Source organism: Trichomycterus rosablanca, chromosome 9, assembly GCF_030014385.1.
Source record: "Trichomycterus rosablanca isolate fTriRos1 chromosome 9, fTriRos1.hap1, whole genome shotgun sequence".
NCBI classification, from domain to species: Eukaryota; Metazoa; Chordata; class Actinopteri; order Siluriformes; family Trichomycteridae; genus Trichomycterus; species Trichomycterus rosablanca.
In genome coordinates, this window is record NC_085996.1 from 2,744,360 (window position 1) to 2,767,833 (window position 23,474).

The window sequence follows — 23,474 nt, forward strand, 5'->3', positions numbered from 1 at the left end:
TTACTAAGTCGTGGCCACACGTTATTAAGGCGTGGGAACGCGTTAAGTAAGTCGTGGCCAAGCGTTATTAAGGCGTGGGACCGCGTTAAGTAAGTCGTGGCCACGCGTTAATAAGGCGTGGGAACGCGTTAAGTAAGTCGTGGCCACGCGTTAATAAGGCGTGGGAACGCGTTAAGTAAGTCGTGGCCACGCGTTAATAAGGCGTGGGAACGCGTTAAGTAAGTCGTGGCCACGCGTTAATAAGGCGTGGGAACGCGTTAAGTAAGTCGTGGCTTCTCGATACATCAGCGGTTGGTGTATGTGCAAAGTCTCCTGAGCTCAGAATATACTTTTACCAATCTATGTATTTGATTCTTAATAAATTGCTTTATTTGACTAATTTGTATTTGTTCTTTTTCCTGGATGAAAGAACACGATTTTCAACAGTTAATTTATCAATCTATACATTTCTGCATATGTGTCCAGGTTATTATTAATGAGCGACCTATCATAATCGTTTTAATGATTTTGTAAGTGCATTCTGGTTTTATACCAAACATATGCGGATTCCTGGCTGCGTTACGAACCTCATACAGGTTTAATATATAGGATGCCTAACGAGTGCACAATAACATGGTATCTATGGTGTTTTTACACACTACAGCAGTGTGCGGTTTGGGACGCGACCATTTCTTCTCACGAGACTCGACGGTTAAAATTAAAATGTATACATAAATAACAAATAACGGTTTTCTGCCAGAGGGAGCTTCTCTTATCGGTAATTTTCTATCCAAACATTTATAACTTTTATATTTGAAATCGAAATGAAACTGAAATATTAGCCAAAAATTCGAGGGAAATTCATTTTTAAAACGCTATTTTGAAAGGTAAAGTTAAGGTAAGTCCGTTAAAAGGTAAGCTAACGTTAATGACAGTTACTACTGAATCGACCCTGGCTCTGAGCTAGTTAGTAAGTCCTGTTTGATATTAATTTAGATAAATTATTACTTAGACCGTTCGGTATTTATTTTCATTTCACGATTTTGCAATGAACCCGTTTTATCCACGATTTTCCTGGCAACACTATGGGGGCTGCCATGACACCTCCCTATTTCCGTTTGCCGGTTTTTCGTTTCCGGTCGCGTTAGATCTGCTGTAGTAGTAACAACAACATTTCTAAAGAGAACAATGTATTACTTTGGGTAAGGACCGCATGGTTCAAATATGAGCTCGGGCTCGACGTGTGCCGCTCTCGGGTGCCACAACAACTCAAAAAAATTTAAGTTGTTGTTGGAAAGTTCGTGCTTTGAACACCAGCTGATTTATAAACACTGTCCGTGCGCTGCGCCCTATGCGTTACATTCCATGCCAACAAAGAAGGAAAGGAAACTAGCGTGGCTTGCAGCTTTAAAACTGAAATATCCTCCAAAGAGGATATATGTTTGCTCATTTCACTTCGTTGAAAAGAAGCCAACAGAAATGCATCCTGATCCGGAGCTGTATTTGGGTTACGACAGACCACCCCAAAAGAAGAGACGAAAGCTAGTTCGGGTAAACCAGACGACATCTACTGCCACTGGTCTTAATGAAGATGCAGACGAGGAACCTTGTGAGTGCATTCAACTCAGTATAATGTCTTTTTGTAGTGCAGTAGTGTTTAACGTTACATACTGGATAACATATTGTAAAAAGCTTAACGCAGCTTAATGTAACGTTACTTAAACAGCCAAAAAGAACCAAAAGCTTCTTCATAACTTATTTTACTGTACTGTACTGTTCATAAATACTCTCTACTGCTGAACTGAACAAGTAATCCAAAATGAAAGTTACCAGGGTCCCAAGTCGGGGAGGGCCCTTGAGGAGTCTAGAAGGAGTTTGGACTGGGGTAAGGGGGCCTGTATATATATATACAGTTGAAACCAGAAGTTTACATACACTGTATAAACATGATGCAAATGATATTGCAGAATTGGGCAGTCCAATCCTGGTCCTGAACATCTGCCACCCTGTAAAGCCAAAATTGTTAGACAACTTTACCTCCTAAACTGTCTAAGCACCAGTGATATGCAATATTCATTACTTCATAGCTTTCATTTTTCATAAGCTACATTTAAAACCTCCGTGAAGCTGGCCCCCCATGTGGTCAAAAATGGAATATAAATATTATGATTCGTTTGTGCTGCGTTTGTGCTGGTTTGTGCCGTAGGAATCATCGTTTGTGCTGGCACCGTTTTAGAGAAATTAAGCATTATATTTTATTACCTGTGACGTCACTCAGCCCCCCATCAGAGCCCAAATTGCACCAAAACCACCTCATTCGTTTGTGCTGGTTTGTGCTGCTAAAAGAAATATTTGTGCTGGTTTAATTCTCAAGTTATAAAGCTATAAATATTACACCCGTGACGTCACCAACCCCCCATCAGAGCCCAAATTGCACCAAAACCACCTCATTCGTTTGTGCTGGTTTGTGCTGCTAAAAGAAATATTTGTGCTGGTTTAATTCTCAAGTTATAAAGCTATAAATATTACACCCGTGACGTCACCAACCCCCCATCAGAGCCCAAATTGCACCAAAACCACCTCATTCGTTTGTGCTGGTTTGTGCTGCTAAAAGAAATATTTGTGCTGGTTTAATTCTCAAGTTATAAAGCTATAAATATTACACCCGTGACGTCACCAACCCCCCATCAGAGCCCAAATTGCACCAAAACCACCTCATTCGTTTGTGCTGGTTTGTGCTGCTAAAAGAAATATTTGTGCTGGTTTAATTCTCAAGTTATAAAGCTATAAATATTACACCCGTGACGTCACTCAGCCCCCCATCAGAGCCCAAATTGCACCAAAACCACCTCATTCGTTTGTGCTGGTTTGTGCTGCTAAAAGAAATATTTGTGCTGGTTTAATTCTCAAGTTATAAAGCTATAAATATTACACCCGTGACGTCACCAGCCCCCCATCAGAGCCCAAATTGCACCAAAACCACCTCATTCGTTTGTGCTGGTTTGTGCTGCTAAAAGAAATATTTGTGCTGGTTTAATTCTCAAGTTATAAAGCTATAAATATTACACCCGTGACGTCACCAGCCCCCCATCAGAGCCCAAATTGCACCAAAACCACCTCATTCGTTTGTGCTGGTTTGTGCTGCTAAAAGAAATATTTGTGCTGGTTTAATTCTCAAGTTATAAAGCTATAAATATTACACCCGTGACGTCACTCAGCCCCCCATCAGAGCCCAAATTGCACCAAAACCACCTCATTCGTTTGTGCTGGTTTGTGCTGCTAAAAGAAATATTTGTGCTGGTTTAATTCTCAAGTTATAAAGCTATAAATATTACACCCGTGACGTCACTCAGCCCCCCATCAGAGCCCAAATTGCACCAAAACCACCTCATTCGTTTGTGCTTCGTTTGTGCTGCTAAAAGAAATATTTGTGCTGGTTTAATTCTCAAGTTATAAAGCTATAAATATTACACCCGTGACGTCACCAGCCCCCCATCAGAGCCCAAATTGCACCAAAACCACCTCATTCGTTTGTGCTGGTTTGTGCTGCTAAAAGAAATATTTGTGCTGGTTTAATTCTCAAGTTATAAAGCTATAAATATTACACCCGTGACGTCACCAGCCCCCCATCAGAGCCCAAATTGCACCAAAACCACCTCATTCGTTTGTGCTTCGTTTGTGCTGCTAAAAGAAATATTTGTGCTGGTTTAATTCTCAAGTTATAAAGCTATAAATATTACACCCGTGACGTCACCAGCCCCCCATCAGAGCCCAAATTGCACCAAAACCACCTCATTCGTTTGTGCTGGTTTGTGCTGCTAAAAGAAATATTTGTGCTGGTTTAATTCTCAAGTTATAAAGCTATAAATATTACACCCGTGACGTCACCAGCCCCCCATCAGAGCCCAAATTGCACCAAAACCACCTCATTCGTTTGTGCTGGTTTGTGCTGCTAAAAGAAATATTTGTGCTGTTTTAATTTTCAAGTTATAAAGCTATAAATATTACACCCGTGACGTCACTCAGCCCCCCATCAGAGCCCAAATTGCACCAAAACCATCTCATTCGTTTGTGCTGGTTTGTGCTGCTAAAAGAAATATTTGTGCTGGTTTAATTCTCAAGTTATAAAACTATAAATATTACACCCGTGACGTCACCAGCCCCCCATTAACGTTCAAATTGCACCAAAACCACCTCATTCGTTTGTGCTGGTTTGTGCTGCTAAAAGAAATATTTGTGCTGGTTTAATTCTCAAGTTATAAAGCTATAAATATTACACCCGTGACGTCACTCAGCCCCCCATCAGAGCCCAAATTGCACCAAAACCACCTCATTCGTTTGTGCTGGTTTGTGCTGCTAAAAGAAATATTTGTGCTGGTTTAATTCTCAAGTTATAAAGCTATAAATATTACACCCGTGACGTCACTCAGCCCCCCATCAGAGCCCAAATTGCACCAAAACCACCTCATTCGTTTGTGCTGGTTTGTGCTGCTAAAAGAAATATTTGTGCTGGTTTAATTCTCAAGTTATAAAGCTATAAATATTACACCCGTGACGTCACTCAGCCCCCCATCAGAGCCCAAATTGCACCAAAACCATCTCATTCGTTTGTGCTGGTTTGTGCTGCTAAAAGAAATATTTGTGCTGGTTTAATTCTCAAGTTATAAAGCTATAAATATTACACCCGTGACGTCACCAGCCCCCCATCAGAGCCCAAATTGCACCAAAACCACCTCATTCGTTTGTGCTGGTTTGTGCTGCTAAAAGAAATATTTGTGCTGGTTTAATTCTCAAGTTATAAAGCTATAAATATTACACCCGTGACGTCACCAACCCCCCATCAGAGCCCAAATTGCACCAAAACCATCTCATTCGTTTGTGCTGGTTTGTGCTGCTAAAAGAAATATTTGTGCTGGTGTAATTCTCAAGTTATAAAGCTATAAATATTACACCCGTGACGTCACCAACCCCCCATCAGAGCCCAAATTGCACCAAAACCACCTCATTCGTTTGTGCTGGTTTGTGCTGCTAAAAGAAATATTTGTGCTGGTTTAATTCTCAAGTTATAAAGCTATAAATATTACACCCGTGACGTCACCAACCCCCCATCAGAGCCCAAATTGCACCAAAACCACCTCATTCGTTTGTGCTGGTTTGTGCTGCTAAAAGAAATATTTGTGCTGGTGTAATTCTCAAGTTATGAAGCTATAAATATTACACCCGTGACGTCACCAACCCCCCATCAGAGCCCAAATTGCACCAAAACCACCTCATTCGTTTGTGCTGGTTTGTGCTGCTAAAAGAAATATTTGTGCTGGTGTAATTCTCAAGTTATAAAGCTATAAATATTACACCCGTGACGTCACTCAGCCCCCCATCAGAGCCCAAATTGCACCAAAACCATCTCATTCGTTTGTGCTGGTTTGTGCTGCTAAAAGAAATATTTGTGCTGGTGTAATTCTCAAGTTATAAAGCTATAAATATTACACCCGTGACGTCACCAGCCCCCCATCAGAGCCCAAATTGCACCAAAACCACCTCATTCGTTTGTGCTGGTTTGTGCTGCTAAAAGAAATATTTGTGCTGGTGTAATTCTCAAGTTATAAAGCTATAAATATTACACCCGTGACGTCACCAACCCCCCATCAGAGCCCAAATTGCACCAAAACCACCTCATTCGTTTGTGCTGGTTTGTGCTGCTAAAAGAAATATTTGTGCTGGTGTAATTCTCAAGTTATAAAGCTATAAATATTACACCCGTGACGTCACCAACCCCCCATCAGAGCCCAAATTGCACCAAAACCATCTCATTCGTTTGTGCTGGTTTGTGCTGCTAAAAGAAATATTTGTGCTGGTGTAATTCTCAAGTTATAAAGCTATAAATATTACACCCGTGACGTCACCAACCCCCCATCAGAGCCCAAATTGCACCAAAACCACCTCATTCGTTTGTGCTGGTTTGTGCTGCTAAAAGAAATATTTGTGCTGGTGTAATTCTCAAGTTATAAAGCTATAAATATTACACCCGTGACGTCACTCAGCCCCCCATCAGAGCCCAAATTGCACCAAAACCATCTCATTCGTTTGTGCTGGTTTGTGCTGCTAAAAGAAATATTTGTGCTGGTGTAATTCTCAAGTTATAAAGCTATAAATATTACACCCGTGACGTCACTCAGCCCCCCATCAGAGCCCAAATTGCACCAAAACCATCTCATTCGTTTGTGCTGGTTTGTGCTGCTAAAAGAAATATTTGTGCTGGTGTAATTCTCAAGTTATAAAGCTATAAATATTACACCCGTGACGTCACCAGCCCCCCATCAGAGCCCAAATTGCACCAAAACCACCTCATTCGTTTGTGCTGGTTTGTGCTGCTAAAAGAAATATTTGTGCTGGTGTAATTCTCAAGTTATAAAGCTATAAATATTACACCCGTGACGTCACCAACCCCCCATCAGAGCCCAAATTGCACCAAAACCACCTCATTCGTTTGTGCTGGTTTGTGCTGCTAAAAGAAATATTTGTGCTGGTTTAATTCTCAAGTTATAAAGCTATAAATATTACACCCGTGACGTCACCAGCCCCCCATCAGAGCCCAAATTGCACCAAAACCACCTCATTCGTTTGTGCTGGTTTGTGCTGCTAAAAGAAATATTTGTGCTGGTTTAATTCTCAAGTTATAAAGCTATAAATATTACACCCGTGACGTCACCAGCCCCCCATCAGAGCCCAAATTGCACCAAAACCACCTCATTCGTTTGTGCTTCGTTTGTGCTGCTAAAAGAAATATTTGTGCTGGTTTAATTCTCAAGTTATAAAGCTATAAATATTACACCCGTGACGTCACTCAGCCCCCCATCAGAGCCCAAATTGCACCAAAACCACCTCATTCGTTTGTGCTTCGTTTGTGCTGCTAAAAGAAATATTTGTGCTGGTTTAATTCTCAAGTTATAAAGCTATAAATATTACACCCGTGACGTCACCAGCCCCCCATCAGAGCCCAAATTGCACCAAAACCACCTCATTCGTTTGTGCTGGTTTGTGCTGCTAAAAGAAATATTTGTGCTGGTTTAATTCTCAAGTTATAAAGCTATAAATATTACACCCGTGACGTCACCAACCCCCCATCAGAGCCCAAATTGCACCAAAACCATCTCATTCGTTTGTGCTGGTTTGTGCTGCTAAAAGAAATATTTGTGCTGGTTTAATTCTCAAGTTATAAAGCTATAAATATTACACCCGTGACGTCACTCAGCCCCCCATCAGAGCCCAAATTGCACCAAAACCATCTCATTCGTTTGTGCTGGTTTGTGCTGCTAAAAGAAATATTTGTGCTGGTGTAATTCTCAAGTTATAAAGCTATAAATATTACACCCGTGACGTCACCAACCCCCCATCAGAGCCCAAATTGCACCAAAACCATCTCATTCGTTTGTGCTGGTTTGTGCTGCTAAAAGAAATATTTGTGCTGGTTTAATTCTCAAGTTATAAAGCTATAAATATTACACCCGTGACGTCACCAGCCCCCCATCAGAGCCCAAATTGCACCAAAACCATCTCATTCGTTTGTGCTGGTTTGTGCTGCTAAAAGAAATATTTGTGCTGGTTTAATTTTCAAGTTATAAAGCTATAAATATTACACCCGTGACGTCACTCAGCCCCCCATCAGAGCCCAAATTGCACCAAAACCATCTCATTCGTTTGTGCTGGTTTGTGCTGCTAAAAGAAATATTTGTGCTGGTTTAATTCTCAAGTTATAAAGCTATAAATATTACACCCGTGACGTCACTCAGCCCCCCATCAGAGCCCAAATTGCACCAAAACCATCTCATTCGTTTGTGCTGGTTTGTGCTGCTAAAAGAAATATTTGTGCTGGTTTAATTTTCAAGTTATAAAGCTATAAATATTACACCCGTGACGTCACCAGCCCCCCATCAGAGCCCAAATTGCACCAAAACCACCTCATTCGTTTGTGCTGGTTTGTGCTGCTAAAAGAAATATTTGTGCTGGTGTAATTCTCAAGTTATAAAGCTATAAATATTACACCCGTGACGTCACCAACCCCCCATCAGAGCCCAAATTGCACCAAAACCATCTCATTCGTTTGTGCTGGTTTGTGCTGCTAAAAGAAATATTTGTGCTGGTGTAATTCTCAAGTTATAAAGCTATAAATATTACACCCGTGACGTCACCAACCCCCCATCAGAGCCCAAATTGCACCAAAACCATCTCATTCGTTTGTGCTGGTTTGTGCTGCTAAAAGAAATATTTGTGCTGTTTTAATTTTCAAGTTATAAAGCTATAAATATTACACCCGTGACGTCACTCAGCCCCCCATCAGAGCCCAAATTGCACCAAAACCACCTCATTCGTTTGTGCTGGTTTGTGCTGCTAAAAGAAATATTTGTGCTGGTTTAATTCTCAAGTTATAAAGCTATAAATATTACACCCGTGACGTCACCAGCCCCCCATCAGAGCCCAAATTGCACCAAAACCACCTCATTCGTTTGTGCTGCTAAAAGAAATATTTGTGCTGGTTTAATTCTCAAGTTATAAAGCTATAAATATTACACCCGTGACGTCACCAGCCCCCCATCAGAGCCCAAATTGCACCAAAACCACCTCATTCGTTTGTGCTGCTAAAAGAAATATTTGTGCTGGTTTAATTCTCAAGTTATAAAGCTATAAATATTACACCCGTGACGTCACCAACCCCCCATCAGAGCCCAAATTGCACCAAAACCACCTCATTCGTTTGTGCTGGTTTGTGCTGCTAAAAGAAATATTTGTGCTGTTTTAATTTTCAAGTTATAAAGCTATAAATATTACACCCGTGACGTCACTCAGCCCCCCATCAGAGCCCAAATTGCACCAAAACCACCTCATTCGTTTGTGCTGGTTTGTGCTGCTAAAAGAAATATTTGTGCTGGTTTAATTCTCAAGTTATGAAGCTATAAATATTACACCCGTGACGTCACCAACCCCCCATCAGAGCCCAAATTGCACCAAAACCATCTCATTCGTTTGTGCTGGTTTGTGCTGCTAAAAGAAATATTTGTGCTGGTTTAATTTTCAAGTTATAAAGCTATAAATATTACACCCGTGACGTCACCAACCCCCCATCAGAGCCCAAATTGCACCAAAACCATCTCATTCGTTTGTGCTGGTTTGTGCTGCTAAAAGAAATATTTGTGCTGTTTTAATTTTCAAGTTATAAAGCTATAAATATTACACCCGTGACGTCACCAACCCCCCATCAGAGCCCAAATTGCACCAAAACCACCTCATTCGTTTGTGCTGGTTTGTGCTGCTAAAAGAAATATTTGTGCTGGTTTAATTCTCAAGTTATAAAGCTATAAATATTACACCCGTGACGTCACTCAGCCCCCCATCAGAGCCCAAATTGCACCAAAACCACCTCATTCGTTTGTGCTGGTTTGTGCTGCTAAAAGAAATATTTGTGCTGGTTTAATTCTCAAGTTATAAAGCTATAAATATTACACCCGTGACGTCACCAACCCCCCATCAGAGCCCAAATTGCACCAAAACCACCTCATTCGTTTGTGCTGGTTTGTGCTGCTAAAAGAAATATTTGTGCTGTTTTAATTTTCAAGTTATAAAGCTATAAATATTACACCCGTGACGTCACCAACCCCCCATCAGAGCCCAAATTGCACCAAAACCACCTCATTCGTTTGTGCTGGTTTGTGCTGCTAAAAGAAATATTTGTGCTGGTTTAATTCTCAAGTTATAAAACTATAAATATTACACCCGTGACGTCACCAGCCCCCCATCAGAGCCCAAATTGCACCAAAACCACCTCATTCGTTTGTGCTGGTTTGTGCTGCTAAAAGAAATATTTGTGCTGGTTTAATTCTCAAGTTATAAAACTATAAATATTACACCCGTGACGTCACCAGCCCCCCATCAGAGCCCAAATTGCACCAAAACCACCTCATTCGTTTGTGCTGGTTTGTGCTGCTAAAAGAAATATTTGTGCTGGTTTAATTTTCAAGTTATAAAGCTATAAATATTACACCCGTGACGTCACCAACCCCCCATCAGAGCCCAAATTGCACCAAAACCACCTCATTCGTTTGTGCTGGTTTGTGCTGCTAAAAGAAATATTTGTGCTGGTTTAATTCTCAAGTTATAAAACTATAAATATTACACCCGTGACGTCACCAGCCCCCCATCAGAGCCCAAATTGCACCAAAACCACCTCATTCGTTTGTGCTGGTTTGTGCTGCTAAAAGAAATATTTGTGCTGGTTTAATTCTCAAGTTATAAAACTATAAATATTACACCCGTGACGTCACCAGCCCCCCATCAGAGCCCAAATTGCACCAAAACCACCTCATTCGTTTGTGCTGGTTTGTGCTGCTAAAAGAAATATTTGTGCTGGTTTAATTCTCAAGTTATAAAGCTATAAATATTACACCCGTGACGTCACCAACCCCCCATCAGAGCCCAAATTGCACCAAAACCACCTCATTCGTTTGTGCTGGTTTGTGCTGCTAAAAGAAATATTTGTGCTGGTTTAATTTTCAAGTTATAAAACTATAAATATTACACCCGTGACGTCACCAACCCCCCATCAGAGCCCAAATTGCACCAAAACCACCTCATTCGTTTGTGCTGGTTTGTGCTGCTAAAAGAAATATTTGTGCTGGTTTAATTTTCAAGTTATAAAGCTATAAATATTACACCCGTGACGTCACCAACCCCCCATCAGAGCCCAAATTGCACCAAAACCACCTCATTCGTTTGTGCTGGTTTGTGCTGCTAAAAGAAATATTTGTGCTGGTTTAATTTTCAAGTTATAAAGCTATAAATATTAAACCCGTGACGTCACTCAGCCCCCCATCAGAGCCCAAATTGCACCAAAACCACCTCATTCGTTTGTGCTGGTTTGTGCTGCTAAAAGAAACATTTGTGCTGGTTTAATTCTATAAATATTGGTCCAGTGGCGTCAGTAGGTGTGTGTCAACTTTTGACAGGTAGTGTATTCAGTAGATGTCACTCACCAATGATGAATGCAATACTAATTGAAATGCAAGACACAGAATATCAAGAAGTGGGTTATGTTTAGTATGAATGTAAAAACAGTTACAATTAATTAATTACAAAATTGTTAAAGACAGAACGTAAACATGTGATACAAAATGTATAAAATAGAAACATTGTAGGTTAAACAATCTAGTTCACAATTGATGACTGATCATTTTTCATGGCATCCAGCCATAAAAGTAAAGACTATCAGTCCTTTGTATAAAATACAACATGTGGTTGAATTTTTGTGTTTTCAGGGGCTGTCATGACGCGATTACAAAAGTCATCATATCGCTCCCAGACAAAGTATGACCTCCTGCAGTAGGCCACATAGTGTCCAAGAGTGTCTTTTGGCCCTGGGAGAAATGCCACAATGCCTCTGAGTGTGAACGAGTCTTTGCTCAGACTAATGTTGATGGGGAATTCACTCAGTGGGAAACTGCATTCTGCTGCTGTTTCAATGTACAGTGCTGGACCACTTGCATAACTGTGCGTGACCAAACCAGTGCACATAAATTTCAGTGCTGATGGGTGTTCTGTTTTTAAACTGTCTGGACACTTTTCAGGAGACTTCAGTGGCTGAAGACATTTTGATGGCTGCAACCTCAGACCTGCTTCAAGTGCAGCCTGAAGCCCTCTCATTCCTTCTGTATTTAAAATATCGACATTGACTGGAATCAGAGGAATTTCTCTTGAGCGTACCAAACTACGGCTGCAGTATGGAGAGGAGCACTGACTTTTGCTTGTGACACTTGGCGTATGCTTCATTGTTGAGGTGATAATGTGAGCAATGTTGCATTCTGCATTTACTTGCTCCACACCTGACTTAAGTTGAACAGAGTCAAATATGTCTAACAACAATTTTGCCCTCTGTTTGTACACACCCTGTTGTACTCCTCTTATGGTTGTGGTCTTAACCAAATTGAACATTTCAACATTGTCTTGCTGTTCAGTTACATAGGAGCTAAAATTTTCACTGTCACAGAAGGCACAGCAGAGACACTGGCAAAAGGAGTCAAAGGCACAGGTGTTGATCACGCTCACAAGTGTTTTGTCTACTTTAATGGGCTGTTTTGCAGAGTAATTGCCATTTTTTAAAACACCAATTTGGGTTCTTTGTTTTTTAAGAGATAAATCAACATGTAGCCACTCTGGACAGTGTACAAGGTATGATGATTTTCTCTTTTTCAATGGCAGACCAAGGCCTCTCCAATTTTCAATCGGAGACTCCTGTTCCATTAAGTCTTCTGTAGACTGCTGTTTGTTCTCCTGAATCAACTGATCTTTCATGTTTGCAGGATGTCCACATTCATTTGACTTTGATATTGTTTTCTCATTATTTGCAGATGTGGCTGCTGAAGAAAGTCTCATGGTCCCTTCAATGAACCCAAGGTGTCGAGTGATGAAGCGGTCTACTCGAATTGGCAAACTTTCATGTTTGAAGAGGCCATACTTCAAATTTTTGAATTCAGCTTCAGCATGGGCAGAGCTTGCTGTGATGCTGTCACTTTTGAAAAGTGGAACCATTACACCTGTCCAGAGAGGTAGATAAGAACCTAGTCTTATTAGATGGGGAATAAATTCTGGAAGAAAATGTAAATTATCCCGATCACCGTCGTGAACAGCCAGAATCTTGCTTTCCTCGCAGATGTCAATCACCCACTTCTTAACATCAGTGGTACATTCTGTCACAGGCTCCTGAGTCTTCACTGTGTCCACTGTCATCAGTGCATGTGAATGGATCATATCCATCAGCAATTCTTTTTTTCAGATTTGTTTTGCATATCTCTGAGATGACAGGCATGCCCTTTTTGTCATTACCCTCAGATTCACTCAGTGCAACAATTGCAATAGAGTGTATGAGCTGCCTTGCATCCTGGATTGTCACAGACTGAAGAAGCTGTGCCATGGCTCTTAGATAAAAATCTTTAACCCGCCTTGCTTTCTTATGGAGACATTCCCATTGACTAATCATCTTTATGCAGTGTGCAACATCTACTCTGATGAAGCAAGGAGGCAGTTTTGTTGACTTCCAGCTGTTTAGTACACCAAAACACTCATTTATATAGGTCTTCAAATCAGAGTAAGGAGTAAAGGCCTTAACAAGACCACCCAGCAATGCAAGGGAGAAATCAGAAACAATTTCTTTTGGTACAGATGCTCCTGCTCTTAGCCATTCGGAGAGCCAGTTTGATATGGCGTTAATGTCATGCCGCTCAGACAGCATTTGCACCACTGGGATATGAACAGAAGTATCTCCATGTGAGGACAGAACTCCTTGATACAAAAATATATGTCCTGATGTTTCTGTTGGTCTAGTGAGCCTTTTCACTACTGTACCTGTAGCATCAAAACTTACACTTGAACCTTGAGTCTTTACTAATGTTTTGTAGACTAGTAGTTGAGAGGGGGTCCAATAATGGCAAAAAAATTTGTCAAGGCTGATGTCATGAATACTGCCCCTATGAGGCACACTGTATTTTATCAGATGAAGGGAAAGGATAGGGTCTTTGTGTCCTACCTCCTTATCCCCTCTCTCTTGTTTTGCTTTTCTTAATGTATTCAGGCTTGGTAGGTGGCTAGGCTCTGGGTCACCGAGTGCCATTATTTTGTAAGCCTCTGCGGCTCGCCACACATGTGGCAGTTTTTTATTCTCCCAGAGTTCTTTAGAGACCTGCAGTCTTTTCTCTCCAGATAGCATGCGTTTTGCCTTTCCAGTATGAAGACTTTCATCAATGTTATCAATACTGCATTTTAGCACTGCTGGTGTGCTCACCTCTGGTAGACTATCACTGGAAATGCACAATTTTGCATTGCATTCAGTACAGTGGCCAGCAATGTCAATGCACTTAGATGCACTCTGTGGGTACACTTTTGCTCTTTTAAAACTAAGTGTGCAGGCTAATTTGGTCATGTTCCAGATCTTTTCATTTAGGACATTAGACCATGTGCCACGTTTCAAGATGGTGTAAGTTCTTTCATTTGACTGTGCAGCTCTGTTCTTGTAGACTGCTTCTTCTTGCCAGATGTCAGTCCACTCTTGAAAGGGGATGGTAAGTTCAAAGTTGATGTTATTTGTCTTTTGTGTGGAATGTTTATCAGAATCAGAGCTGTCACTGTCCACATTTACCTGAATACCTATACCTAGGCTTTGCCAAATGTTGTGTCGATCCATCTTGACCAATGTGTACAAGCTTTTAGGAGTCATTTTTCCACCAAGCTGTTCACTAAGTTCTGTCCACACCTTTTCAGAGGGGTGGGCAATACACTGTGCTCTGACAATTGTATCCCTAGCAGCTTGGATGAGTTTTATGACATCATCCTTGTTACAAACTGGCAGCTTCGGCATCTATGTAAAAGAACATCAGTTATTTTTGATGCAATCATTTTCAGGTTTTTTTTTGTTCCACGTGTCTATTAATATATATGTACAGCATATGTTTGTTTTATATTTTTCACAGAACTGTCCAGTCTTGTTTTAAATGTCATTAATATGATTTAAATTCTCGCAGGACTATCACAGGGTTTTATTAGAAGCAATGAATTACCTTGAAATGAGAATTATGTGTTTGTGTTATAAAAACACTTTCCTGTTTTGTCAACAGTCGCCTGAGGAGAGGACAAAAGAAAAGTATGCTCAGACCCTCAAACGTGACAATCAACATTTTGTTGCTGGGACAATGTTCTTTCTCATATGTGAATTTTTATTTATTTATTTATTTTTAAATAAAGGTTGCATAAAAATAATGTTTTATCATGCCTTGGATTGTTGAAGCCCAATTTACTGGCCAGTGAGCATAATTAAAATGTAGGTATTCATAATAACGTGGTAATGTGGTGTATAGTGGAGCAGAATGACATTCTGCCAGGGTTTTGGTGCAGCATGCTATCTAGTGAAAGGGTACAAAGTAAAGTACAAAATTAATGAGTGCAGTGTAATTATAAAAGACAGTGCATCTTAATACAATAAATATGCAGGGCAGCATGGTGGAAAGTATAAATGTGTAAAGTATGAAGATGTGTGAAGACCTAACAGAACTGACAGCAAGTTGCACAGGGAGACAGATGGATAAATAAGTATAACCTGAATAACTAATATGACGTTATATGGCGAGGGTTATATATTTTTGTGTTTTGTAAGTGGATGCTGCAGTAAATTTTTGCTAACAATGTTAATGATCTGAGGATATTACTTCTTTCCAGTGTCATTACAGTGATACACATATGGGAATCCATTGCCCCAAGCAATGACCATGAAAACTTGATAAATTTCCCACAGTCTAGCAAACAATTTGCTGATCCCCATTAAACTGCATGACAAATCATACATTGCATTTTTTATAAAATACTTTCTGTATTCATACAACAAACAATCCAACTCTGCCTCAGTATTTTATCACTGATGTTGAGTCTACTAGAGACTTTTCATTAAGTGACAAAGTCTAAAATCTTGAAAATAGGTTATGTTACTGTTATTTTATTCATGTTTTTACCTGGAAAAGAAATGTTGGGGGCTGGGAAGAACTGCTGTCTGAAAATGACTGCTTACAGTCAACAGGTCCCCACCCCTTTTCTGCATCTCGGACTGCGGTCCACATGGAAACAGGGCTTAAAATAAAGATTCCCCTCATAAAGAAGTCACATAGAGAGAATAGGTTTATCACAGAAAATTTGACATTAAAATTATTGCTGCTAAGTGTCATCACTTTACATATTATTTAGCCTATAACTTGAGAATTACACCAGCACAAATGTTTCTTTTAGCAGCACAAACGAAGCACAAACGAATGAGGTGGTTTTGGTGCAATTTGAACGTTAATGGGGGGCTGGTGACGTCACGGGTGTAATATTTATAGCTTTATAACTTGAGAATTAAACCAGTACAAATATTTCTTTTAGCAGCACAAACCAGCACAAACGAAGCACAAACGAATGAGGTGGTTTTGGTGCAATTTGAACGTTAATGGGGGGCTGGTGACATCACGGGTGTAATATTTATAGCTTTATAACTTGAGAATTAAACCAGCACAAATATTTCTTTTAGCAGCACAAACCAGCACAAACGAATGAGGTGGTTTTGGTGCAATTTGGGCTCTGATGGGGGGCTGAGTGACGTCACGGGTGTAATATTTATAGCTTTATAACTTGAGAATTAAACCAGCACAAATATTTCTTTTAGCAGCACAAACGAAGCACAAACGAATGAGGTGGTTTTGGTGCAATTTGGGCTCTGATGGGGGGCTGGTGACGTCACGGGTGTAATATTTATAGCTTTATAACTTGAGAATTAAACCAGCACAAATATTTCTTTTAGCAGCACAAACCAGCACAAACGAATGAGGTGGTTTTGGTGCAATTTGGGCTCTGATGGGGGGCTGAGTGACGTCACAGGTAATAAAATATAATGCTTAATTTCTCTAAAACGGTGCCAGCACAAACGATGATTCCTACGGCACAAACCAGCACAAACGCAGCACAAACGAATCATAATATTTATATTCCATTTTTGACCACATGGGGGGCCAGCTTCACGGAGGTACATTTAAAAGGTGTATGTTGCATCAAAACTGTGACACTTTTCTTTTTAACAGAAATATATAAGTAATGTACATTCATAAGCCACATCTCATAACTTCAAACAACAAACTATGAATATTCTTATAATAAGAAAAACTGTATGTCAAATCATACATCAAATGAAAGAGGAGACATTTTCTGTAAAATTCTCCAATTTTAAGTTATTGCAGAAAATCTCTGTTCATGATGAATCTGTAATTCAAAATAAATGGATTAAATATTCATCAGTAGAGATTACTTATGAGCAGTAATAAGTGAGTTTAGTTTGGTGTTCCTTTGTAATTGTTTTACTATGTTAAGCCACATTAATCTTTTCTCGCGTTAAGCATTTTAATTGAATGTCCTGTACATTGGTTGTTTCATCAGGGTAGCTTAACAGAAGTTTGCCAGCCACAAAATGTAACATATTTACTTGGACTGTGTGGTACACGTGCGCAATGATTTACTATGAAGCCTTGACTTATCGATTTAATTTAGTACAAAATGTTTTTATTCTTCCAGCTGTAATCTGAGTCTTGCTATTAGACAAAAGCTTAAATTTGTTTTGTCTGTATTGACTGCTTGTGTGTAAAACTCTGTTTATCAGATTGCTGTGTGGCCTTCCCTCAGACTGGCATGGAACACTCAGGAGCTGGAAGCATTCAACATACCTCTGTCTCACAGTACCACTCTGTTCATACACAGTGGGAGGACCTTGCCCTGCTTGATCATGATTACACAAAGACAGACATGGAAAAGGTTATGCAGGACCAGATGACACAGTGTATTGACTTGGGGTACTTCATGCTTCAGAACAATTCAGATTCCTTGCTCTACACTGGCTTAAAACTTGAAACATTTAACACCCTTATTTTAACACTGGAAATGTTTGCCAGCAGTGCTTTTACAATGCCCATACGAGAACAAGTACTCATGACACTTATGAAATTGAAACTGAACCGTGTGATAGGAGACCTGAGTAGGCAGTTCTGTGTATCACAGAGTATGGCTAGTAAGATAATCTCATATTGGATTGACAAAATGGAGGAAGTCTTACGACCCCTTATTCCATGGCTTCCAAAGGAAACTATCCAGGCAACACTGCCAGCTGCATTTTAAAAGAAATTTCCAAATGCTACATGCATTTTAGACTGCAGTGAGAGCTTATTACAAAAACCCAGAAACTTGGATTCAAGAGGAGAATCATATAGCCACTACTACTCACACAACACAGTAAAATATCTTGTAGCAATTGCCCCATGTGGACTTATCATGTTTATCTCTGCAGCCTATGGTGGGCGTTGCAGTGATAAATTTATAACCATGGACTCAGGAATTTTAGACTACTTGAATCCTGGAGATGAAGTAATGGCAGACCGGGGCTTTTTAATAAGAGATTTACTCTTTGAAAAGAAAGTCAAGTTAGTAATGCCATCATTCACTAAAAAAGGAATTCAGCTAACTGAGGAACAGGTAACTGCCACTAGAAGAATTGCAAATGTTCGAATCCATGTAGAAAGAGCAATTAGACGTTTGAAAGTATATAAAATACTGTCACAGGTTGTACCAATTACCATGGCTTCCAAAATAGACAAAATTCTGAGGGTATGTGCTGCCCTTGTGAATCTGAGGGATGAACTTATTCGTGATTCTGAGTAATTTTAACTCTGTGCAAGTAACACTAGTATGCCTACACTACATTAATAGTAAAATCTAGAAAGCTGTGGTCATGCAAAGCACCAGGTCTGAAACTGATTTATTTATTTATTTTTATTCTGATAAGTATATTAAGTATTTTAAGTATTAAGTATTTTTAAGCAATAAACATTTTATACATGAAACATTGAATAAAAATTTTTTTGGTGCATTTTCCTAGAAATCTGTACAGTATGTGAACATCTTAATTTCAAATCAACATTGCATTGTATTTATAATTTATAATTTATAATTTACTGTTTACATTGAATTTAACTTGTGAATTGCAATGCTGGTTTCATAGTTAAAATATTTGAATAAAACCGACTAAAAGAATGTATTTCTGTGTAAATTTGTACATGCTTTACATTAAAAAGGAATCTATTTCATTTACACAGCTCTAATGCATCCAGAGATGTCACCCAGATTGCTAATGGCAATATATTTCATCACACTTTTAATCTAGACCTTTCTCATAATGTCAACATATCTGTCATTCAGTGTAAGCCTTCCCCCAACAAATTCATCTACAAGGTGAGGCAGCATACATGAAAAGTAAAAACATTTCAGACGCTGTGCATGCTCCTGTACAAACACCTTGTCAAACTCAACTGTGAAAACAACATTCTCATTAGGTGTCCAGATAAATAGTCTGGCTGTGTTAAGACCTGTGCAAAACATTGAAAGTTGTAACTGCATGTAGTATCATCTGCTACCAGTTTTCTGCAGCTGAAGTTTTCCATTCACTAACTTGATGTCACTGCATTTCTGTGTGAGCTGATCAATGAGTGATGTATGGCTTTTGTTTGGCACTGGACATTTTATCTCAAGAAGCACAGTGGAGTCAATAACTCCATCTGGACTTGCTGAGAGCCAAGGTTCTTGAAGACTTATAACAGATCCACTGTGTGTAATGTTCATGCCTTGCTCTTCCAGGTGGTTGCAAGCTGCAAGTTCATTTTTTTCCATAATTGGTAGCATAGTTGCCTCGAAAAGTAGGATACATATGCTCACATAGAAATTTGTCGCTTCTTGTGGTGGTATGTACTGGAACTTTTTTTGCAGAACTTGCAGTAATTCTAATTTTCCTTTGCCACAAATCAGATGCACTTTGCTCTCTTGTCTCAAATTCTATCTAAGCTGCTTGTATGTCATTAACCTCAATGAATGCTTGGTAGAATGCCTTGCATGCTTTACATATAAGGTCATCACTGTGAGTCTGGTGTGCCAGGAAAATGTTTTCATTGACTGTTTTTGTTTGCCTGCAAGGTTGATCTGTTGGAGTGGCACTGTAACACTTCTCCAGTAAAGTATTCTTTAAAAGAAAGAGTGACTTGGTAGGAGCTTTGTCTACACTCTCTCTAAACTCTTTGTGTGACAGATGATGTGGTGTGTTTGGGAGCAATTTAGATCTGACAGTGCCATCATTGCAGTCATATTCATCCTCTACCCTATGGTGTCTGAAGTTAATCTGACACAGCCGTTTAGGCTGAAGGTTCTTTGACGTCCCTGCATTCCACCTGTGCTGTTTATCTGTACCTGTTATCCCTGTCTTTCCACTGACCACTGCATTCTGCACCTGAAATAGTGATATGAGACAGTCTAACATGCTTAACATGGAAAAAAAGCTTAACATGGTTTAATGCACTAAAACAACTAGGAACACAAAACACTTCTTACTCATTACTGCTCATAAATGCTGCTTAAATAATGAACCTGTGATTAAAAAAGAAAGTAAGCAATTTAATGTTTTTTTCCCCCCTTATAATGGGTTTAAATGGGGGGGTGTGAGCTTAACAAAAGTTGCTACTTTTCTTTTGGATCACAGGTTCACTTCAGCAGCAGAATGTAGTTATGAGCGGGGAGGGGGGGGGGGGCGAACGGAGGATGTGGAGGAGTGGTGAAATTCATTTTCACTTTCACATTCAGTTCCGTAACATAACTCGTATAATGCACTTTCACTTTGTATGGTCCAAAATTTTAGAGAACGTTGCAGAAATTGGACAAATAACATTCAAATCCGGACACGGCTTGTCCAAGTGAATACCGAACGGGTATATACACTGTTTGTTGTTCCCAGTTCATCGTTTTAGTAAATTAAACAACGCAACGCGTTTTATTCTGTCCCTTCAGCTCCCCTTTCCTGCTTTACATCCACTCATGAACCAATATAAGTATACACTGTTGTAGAAGTAAAAACAATCAACAAATCAGTCGTGATACATCGTTTATTATTTCCAGTGTTTCACAGCTATTAGAATGTTCCTCGGCTCATCCCTACCTTCCACAACTTCGCTAACCCTGCAATGCACGAGTAACCCACCGTCTCCACTACTCCACTCTCCCTCAGCATTACCCACGCCTGATGTTTACCTTCAGCAATTCCTACGCATGTAAGCCTCTGTGCTTTTATAGTTCTGTAGCTCCTCACCGTCTACAGCTTCGGAAAAGACGAAATGGTTCACTTATATCAATATAGCTAACCTCATGTCATCTACCCACTCTGTAGACGTGGAGCACTGTCAGAACACGGTCACCACAGCTTCTTAAAATGTCCTTACTGTCAAGTGCTAGGAATTAAGAAATGACTCAGTTTTAACTCAAACAAAACTGCTTTATTGTTCGGAGTATCAGCTTGCAGAGACGCAGAACATTCGGCGAGTGAGCAGGGTGCGTTCCGACAACACACCGAGAGGAGGGAATAAGTAAAGTAAGTAAGTAAAATTTATTTATATAGCACTTTTCACAGATAAGAATCACAAAGTGCTTTACAAAAACATTGCATTACAAAATATATATACTCATTGTTGCCAGAAATCACAAAGTCATTTACAAAAACATTGCATTACAAAATATATACGCTCCTCTATATAATAAACAATAATAAAAAATAATAAAAATAAATAAATAAATAATTCATTCAACATTATACAAATGCCTGCTTGAAAAGATAAGTCTTTAGTTGTTTTTTAAAAGAATCTACAGAATCTGCAGATCTTAAAAAGTTGGGTAGTGCATTCCATAATTTTGGAGCAATTACCTCAAACGCGCGATCCCCACGAGTCTTTAAGCGGGAGCGTGGGACAGACAGCAAGTTCAGCTTGCTAGACCTAAGAGAGCGCCCCGATACATATGGGTGGAGTAGCTCTGATATATACATCGGAGCCTGATCATGCAATGCTCTATAGGTAAAAGTCCAAATTTTAAACTGGATCCTATAATGCACAGGAAGCCAGTGTAGAGATCTTAACAGTGGGGTTATGTGACACCGTCTATTTGAGCTAGTAAGTAATCTAGCAGCGGCATTCTGTATTGTCTGCAACCGATCACAAGCAGACATACTAAGAGCAGAAAACAGGGCATTGCAGTAGTCAATACGAGATGAAATAAAAGCATGTATAATCATCTCTAGGTCAGCATTTGAAACTATAGATCTCAATTTGCTTATATTTCTTAAATGAAAAAAACAAGATCTAGTCAGCTGTTTAACATGTGTGTCAAATAACAAAGACTGATTAAAAACAACACCCAGATTTCTTAAATCTGAATGGACAGCAGAGGAGAGAGATCCAAGACCATTTTCAATCAAGAGGGTCACCTTATCAGGGGCAATGATCATGACCTCAGTCTTTTCTGCATTGAGCTGTAGAAAATTATTTGCTGTCCAGTCCCTAATAGCACCCACACAGTCCATGAGTCTACTTATATTATGCAACTCATTAGGTTTAAATGAAAAATATAATTGGATATCATCAGCAAATAAGTGATAAGTAATATCAAAACTATTAATAATCTGTCCCAGAGGCAACATATACAAAGAAAATAACAGTGGCCCCAAAACTGATCCTTGTGGAACACCACAAAGTAGTGGAACAGAAACTGACCCAAAATCTCCAATAGATACAGCAAAACTTCTCTCAGTCAGATATGATTTAAACCAATCTAGCGCTATGCCCGATAAGCCCACCCAGTCATGTAACCTATCTAGCAAAATTTGATGATCTACAGTATCAAACGCAGAGCTAAGGTCAAGCAAAACCAAAACAGAACATTCACCTGCATCAGAAGACATTAACAAATCATTGGAAACCCTCAAAAGAGCGGTCTCCGTTGAGTGTCCCTTTCGAAATCCTGACTGATACTTATCAAAAATATTATATTTCTCTAGAAAAGCAGTGAGCTGGTTAGCTACCACTTTCTCTAACATTTTTGATAAAAATGGGAGTTTAGATATGGGTCTAAAATTTTTAAGCTCTGCAGGATCTAAATTGGGTTTCTTCATTAAGGGCTGAACAATAGCATGTTTAAAATAAGAAGGTACACACCCTGTTGCCAGTGAAGAATTGATTATATTTAACAATGCGGGGCCTATACTTGGTAAAACTCTTAAAAATAATGAAAAAGGCATCACATCTAAGGTGCTTGTTGATGGCTTTAATTACCCAGCAACATCCAACAACTCACCTAAATCGATAGGTTGGAAAGAATCCAAAACAGTAAAAAGACCTGGAGGACCAATATTGGACAGATACAACCTCGTCTGAATATTAGATCTAATAGCCATTACTCTATCAACAAAAAAAGAAAGAAATCTGTTGCAGACCTCAACAGAAACACATGACAATGTTGTAACTGGTGGCGAAACAATGGTATTAATTGTATCAAACAAAATCTTAGGATTTTTCTTGGATGATAAAATTAGATTTGCAAAATAAGCAGAACGAGCATCTTTTACTAAATCATTAAAAGAAAGACGAAGATCTTTTAAGTAAAGGCGGTGTACTTCCAACCCAGTAGACTTCCATAATCGTTCATAACTTCGGCACTTCCGTCTTAAGGAGCGGACCTCATTAGTCATCCACGGAACACTGTTATGAATGGCTCTAGACCTGGCCTTTACCGGAGCTACTTTATCCAGTATTGAAGAACAATGATTATTAAAAGACTGCATTAAAAACTTAGCATTACTGCAATCCATCTCGAAATCACAACCATAATGAGTTAGAAATTGATCAATCGATTTCTGAGTTATGATGCGAGAATGTGTCATCTTTTTAGGACAAAAATGTTCAACATTTCCAGACAGGTTAAAAAAGACACATTTATGATCACTAATCAAAAGATCTTCACACCAGATATGATCGATATCTAACCCCAGAGAGAAAACCAGGTCTAAAGTATGACCACCCAAATGA

At 39.4% G+C, this 23,474-nt stretch overlaps 1 protein-coding gene across 3 annotated transcripts; it reads left to right on the top strand.

The window, feature by feature from the left end:
• Positions 1-1,051: 1,051 nt before the first annotated feature.
• LOC134320306 (uncharacterized) lies at positions 1,052-14,775 on the top strand. Of its 3 annotated transcripts, none has more exons than XM_063001666.1 (4): positions 1,052-1,588; positions 12,375-12,572; positions 14,037-14,081; positions 14,634-14,775. In XM_063001666.1, exons 1-4 carry the CDS (start codon positions 1,204-1,206, stop codon positions 14,639-14,641), a joined length of 636 nt encoding a protein of 211 aa, XP_062857736.1. In that variant the 5' UTR covers positions 1,052-1,203; the 3' UTR covers positions 14,642-14,775. The 3 variants fall into 3 exon arrangements, 2 of the variants coding, with proteins under 2 accessions (XP_062857736.1, XP_062857737.1); XR_010013674.1 differs by lacking the exon at positions 1,052-1,588 and adding an exon at positions 11,617-11,803; XM_063001667.1 differs by lacking the exon at positions 14,037-14,081.
• Positions 14,776-23,474: the final 8,699 nt, after the last annotated feature.

Bases quoted from the DNA above. Each gene is read 5' to 3' on its own strand.
- LOC134320306 (XM_063001666.1), top strand. From the start codon at position 1,204: ATGAGCTCGGGCTCGACGTGTGCCGCTCTCGGGTGCCACAACAACTCA. The intron at 1,589-12,374 runs GTGAGTGCATTC...CATTATTTGCAG, and splicing joins AGATGCAGACGAGGAACCTT to ATGTGGCTGCTGAAGAAAGT. The intron at 12,573-14,036 runs GTAGATAAGAAC...CTGTTCTTGTAG, and splicing joins CATTACACCTGTCCAGAGAG to ACTGCTTCTTCTTGCCAGAT.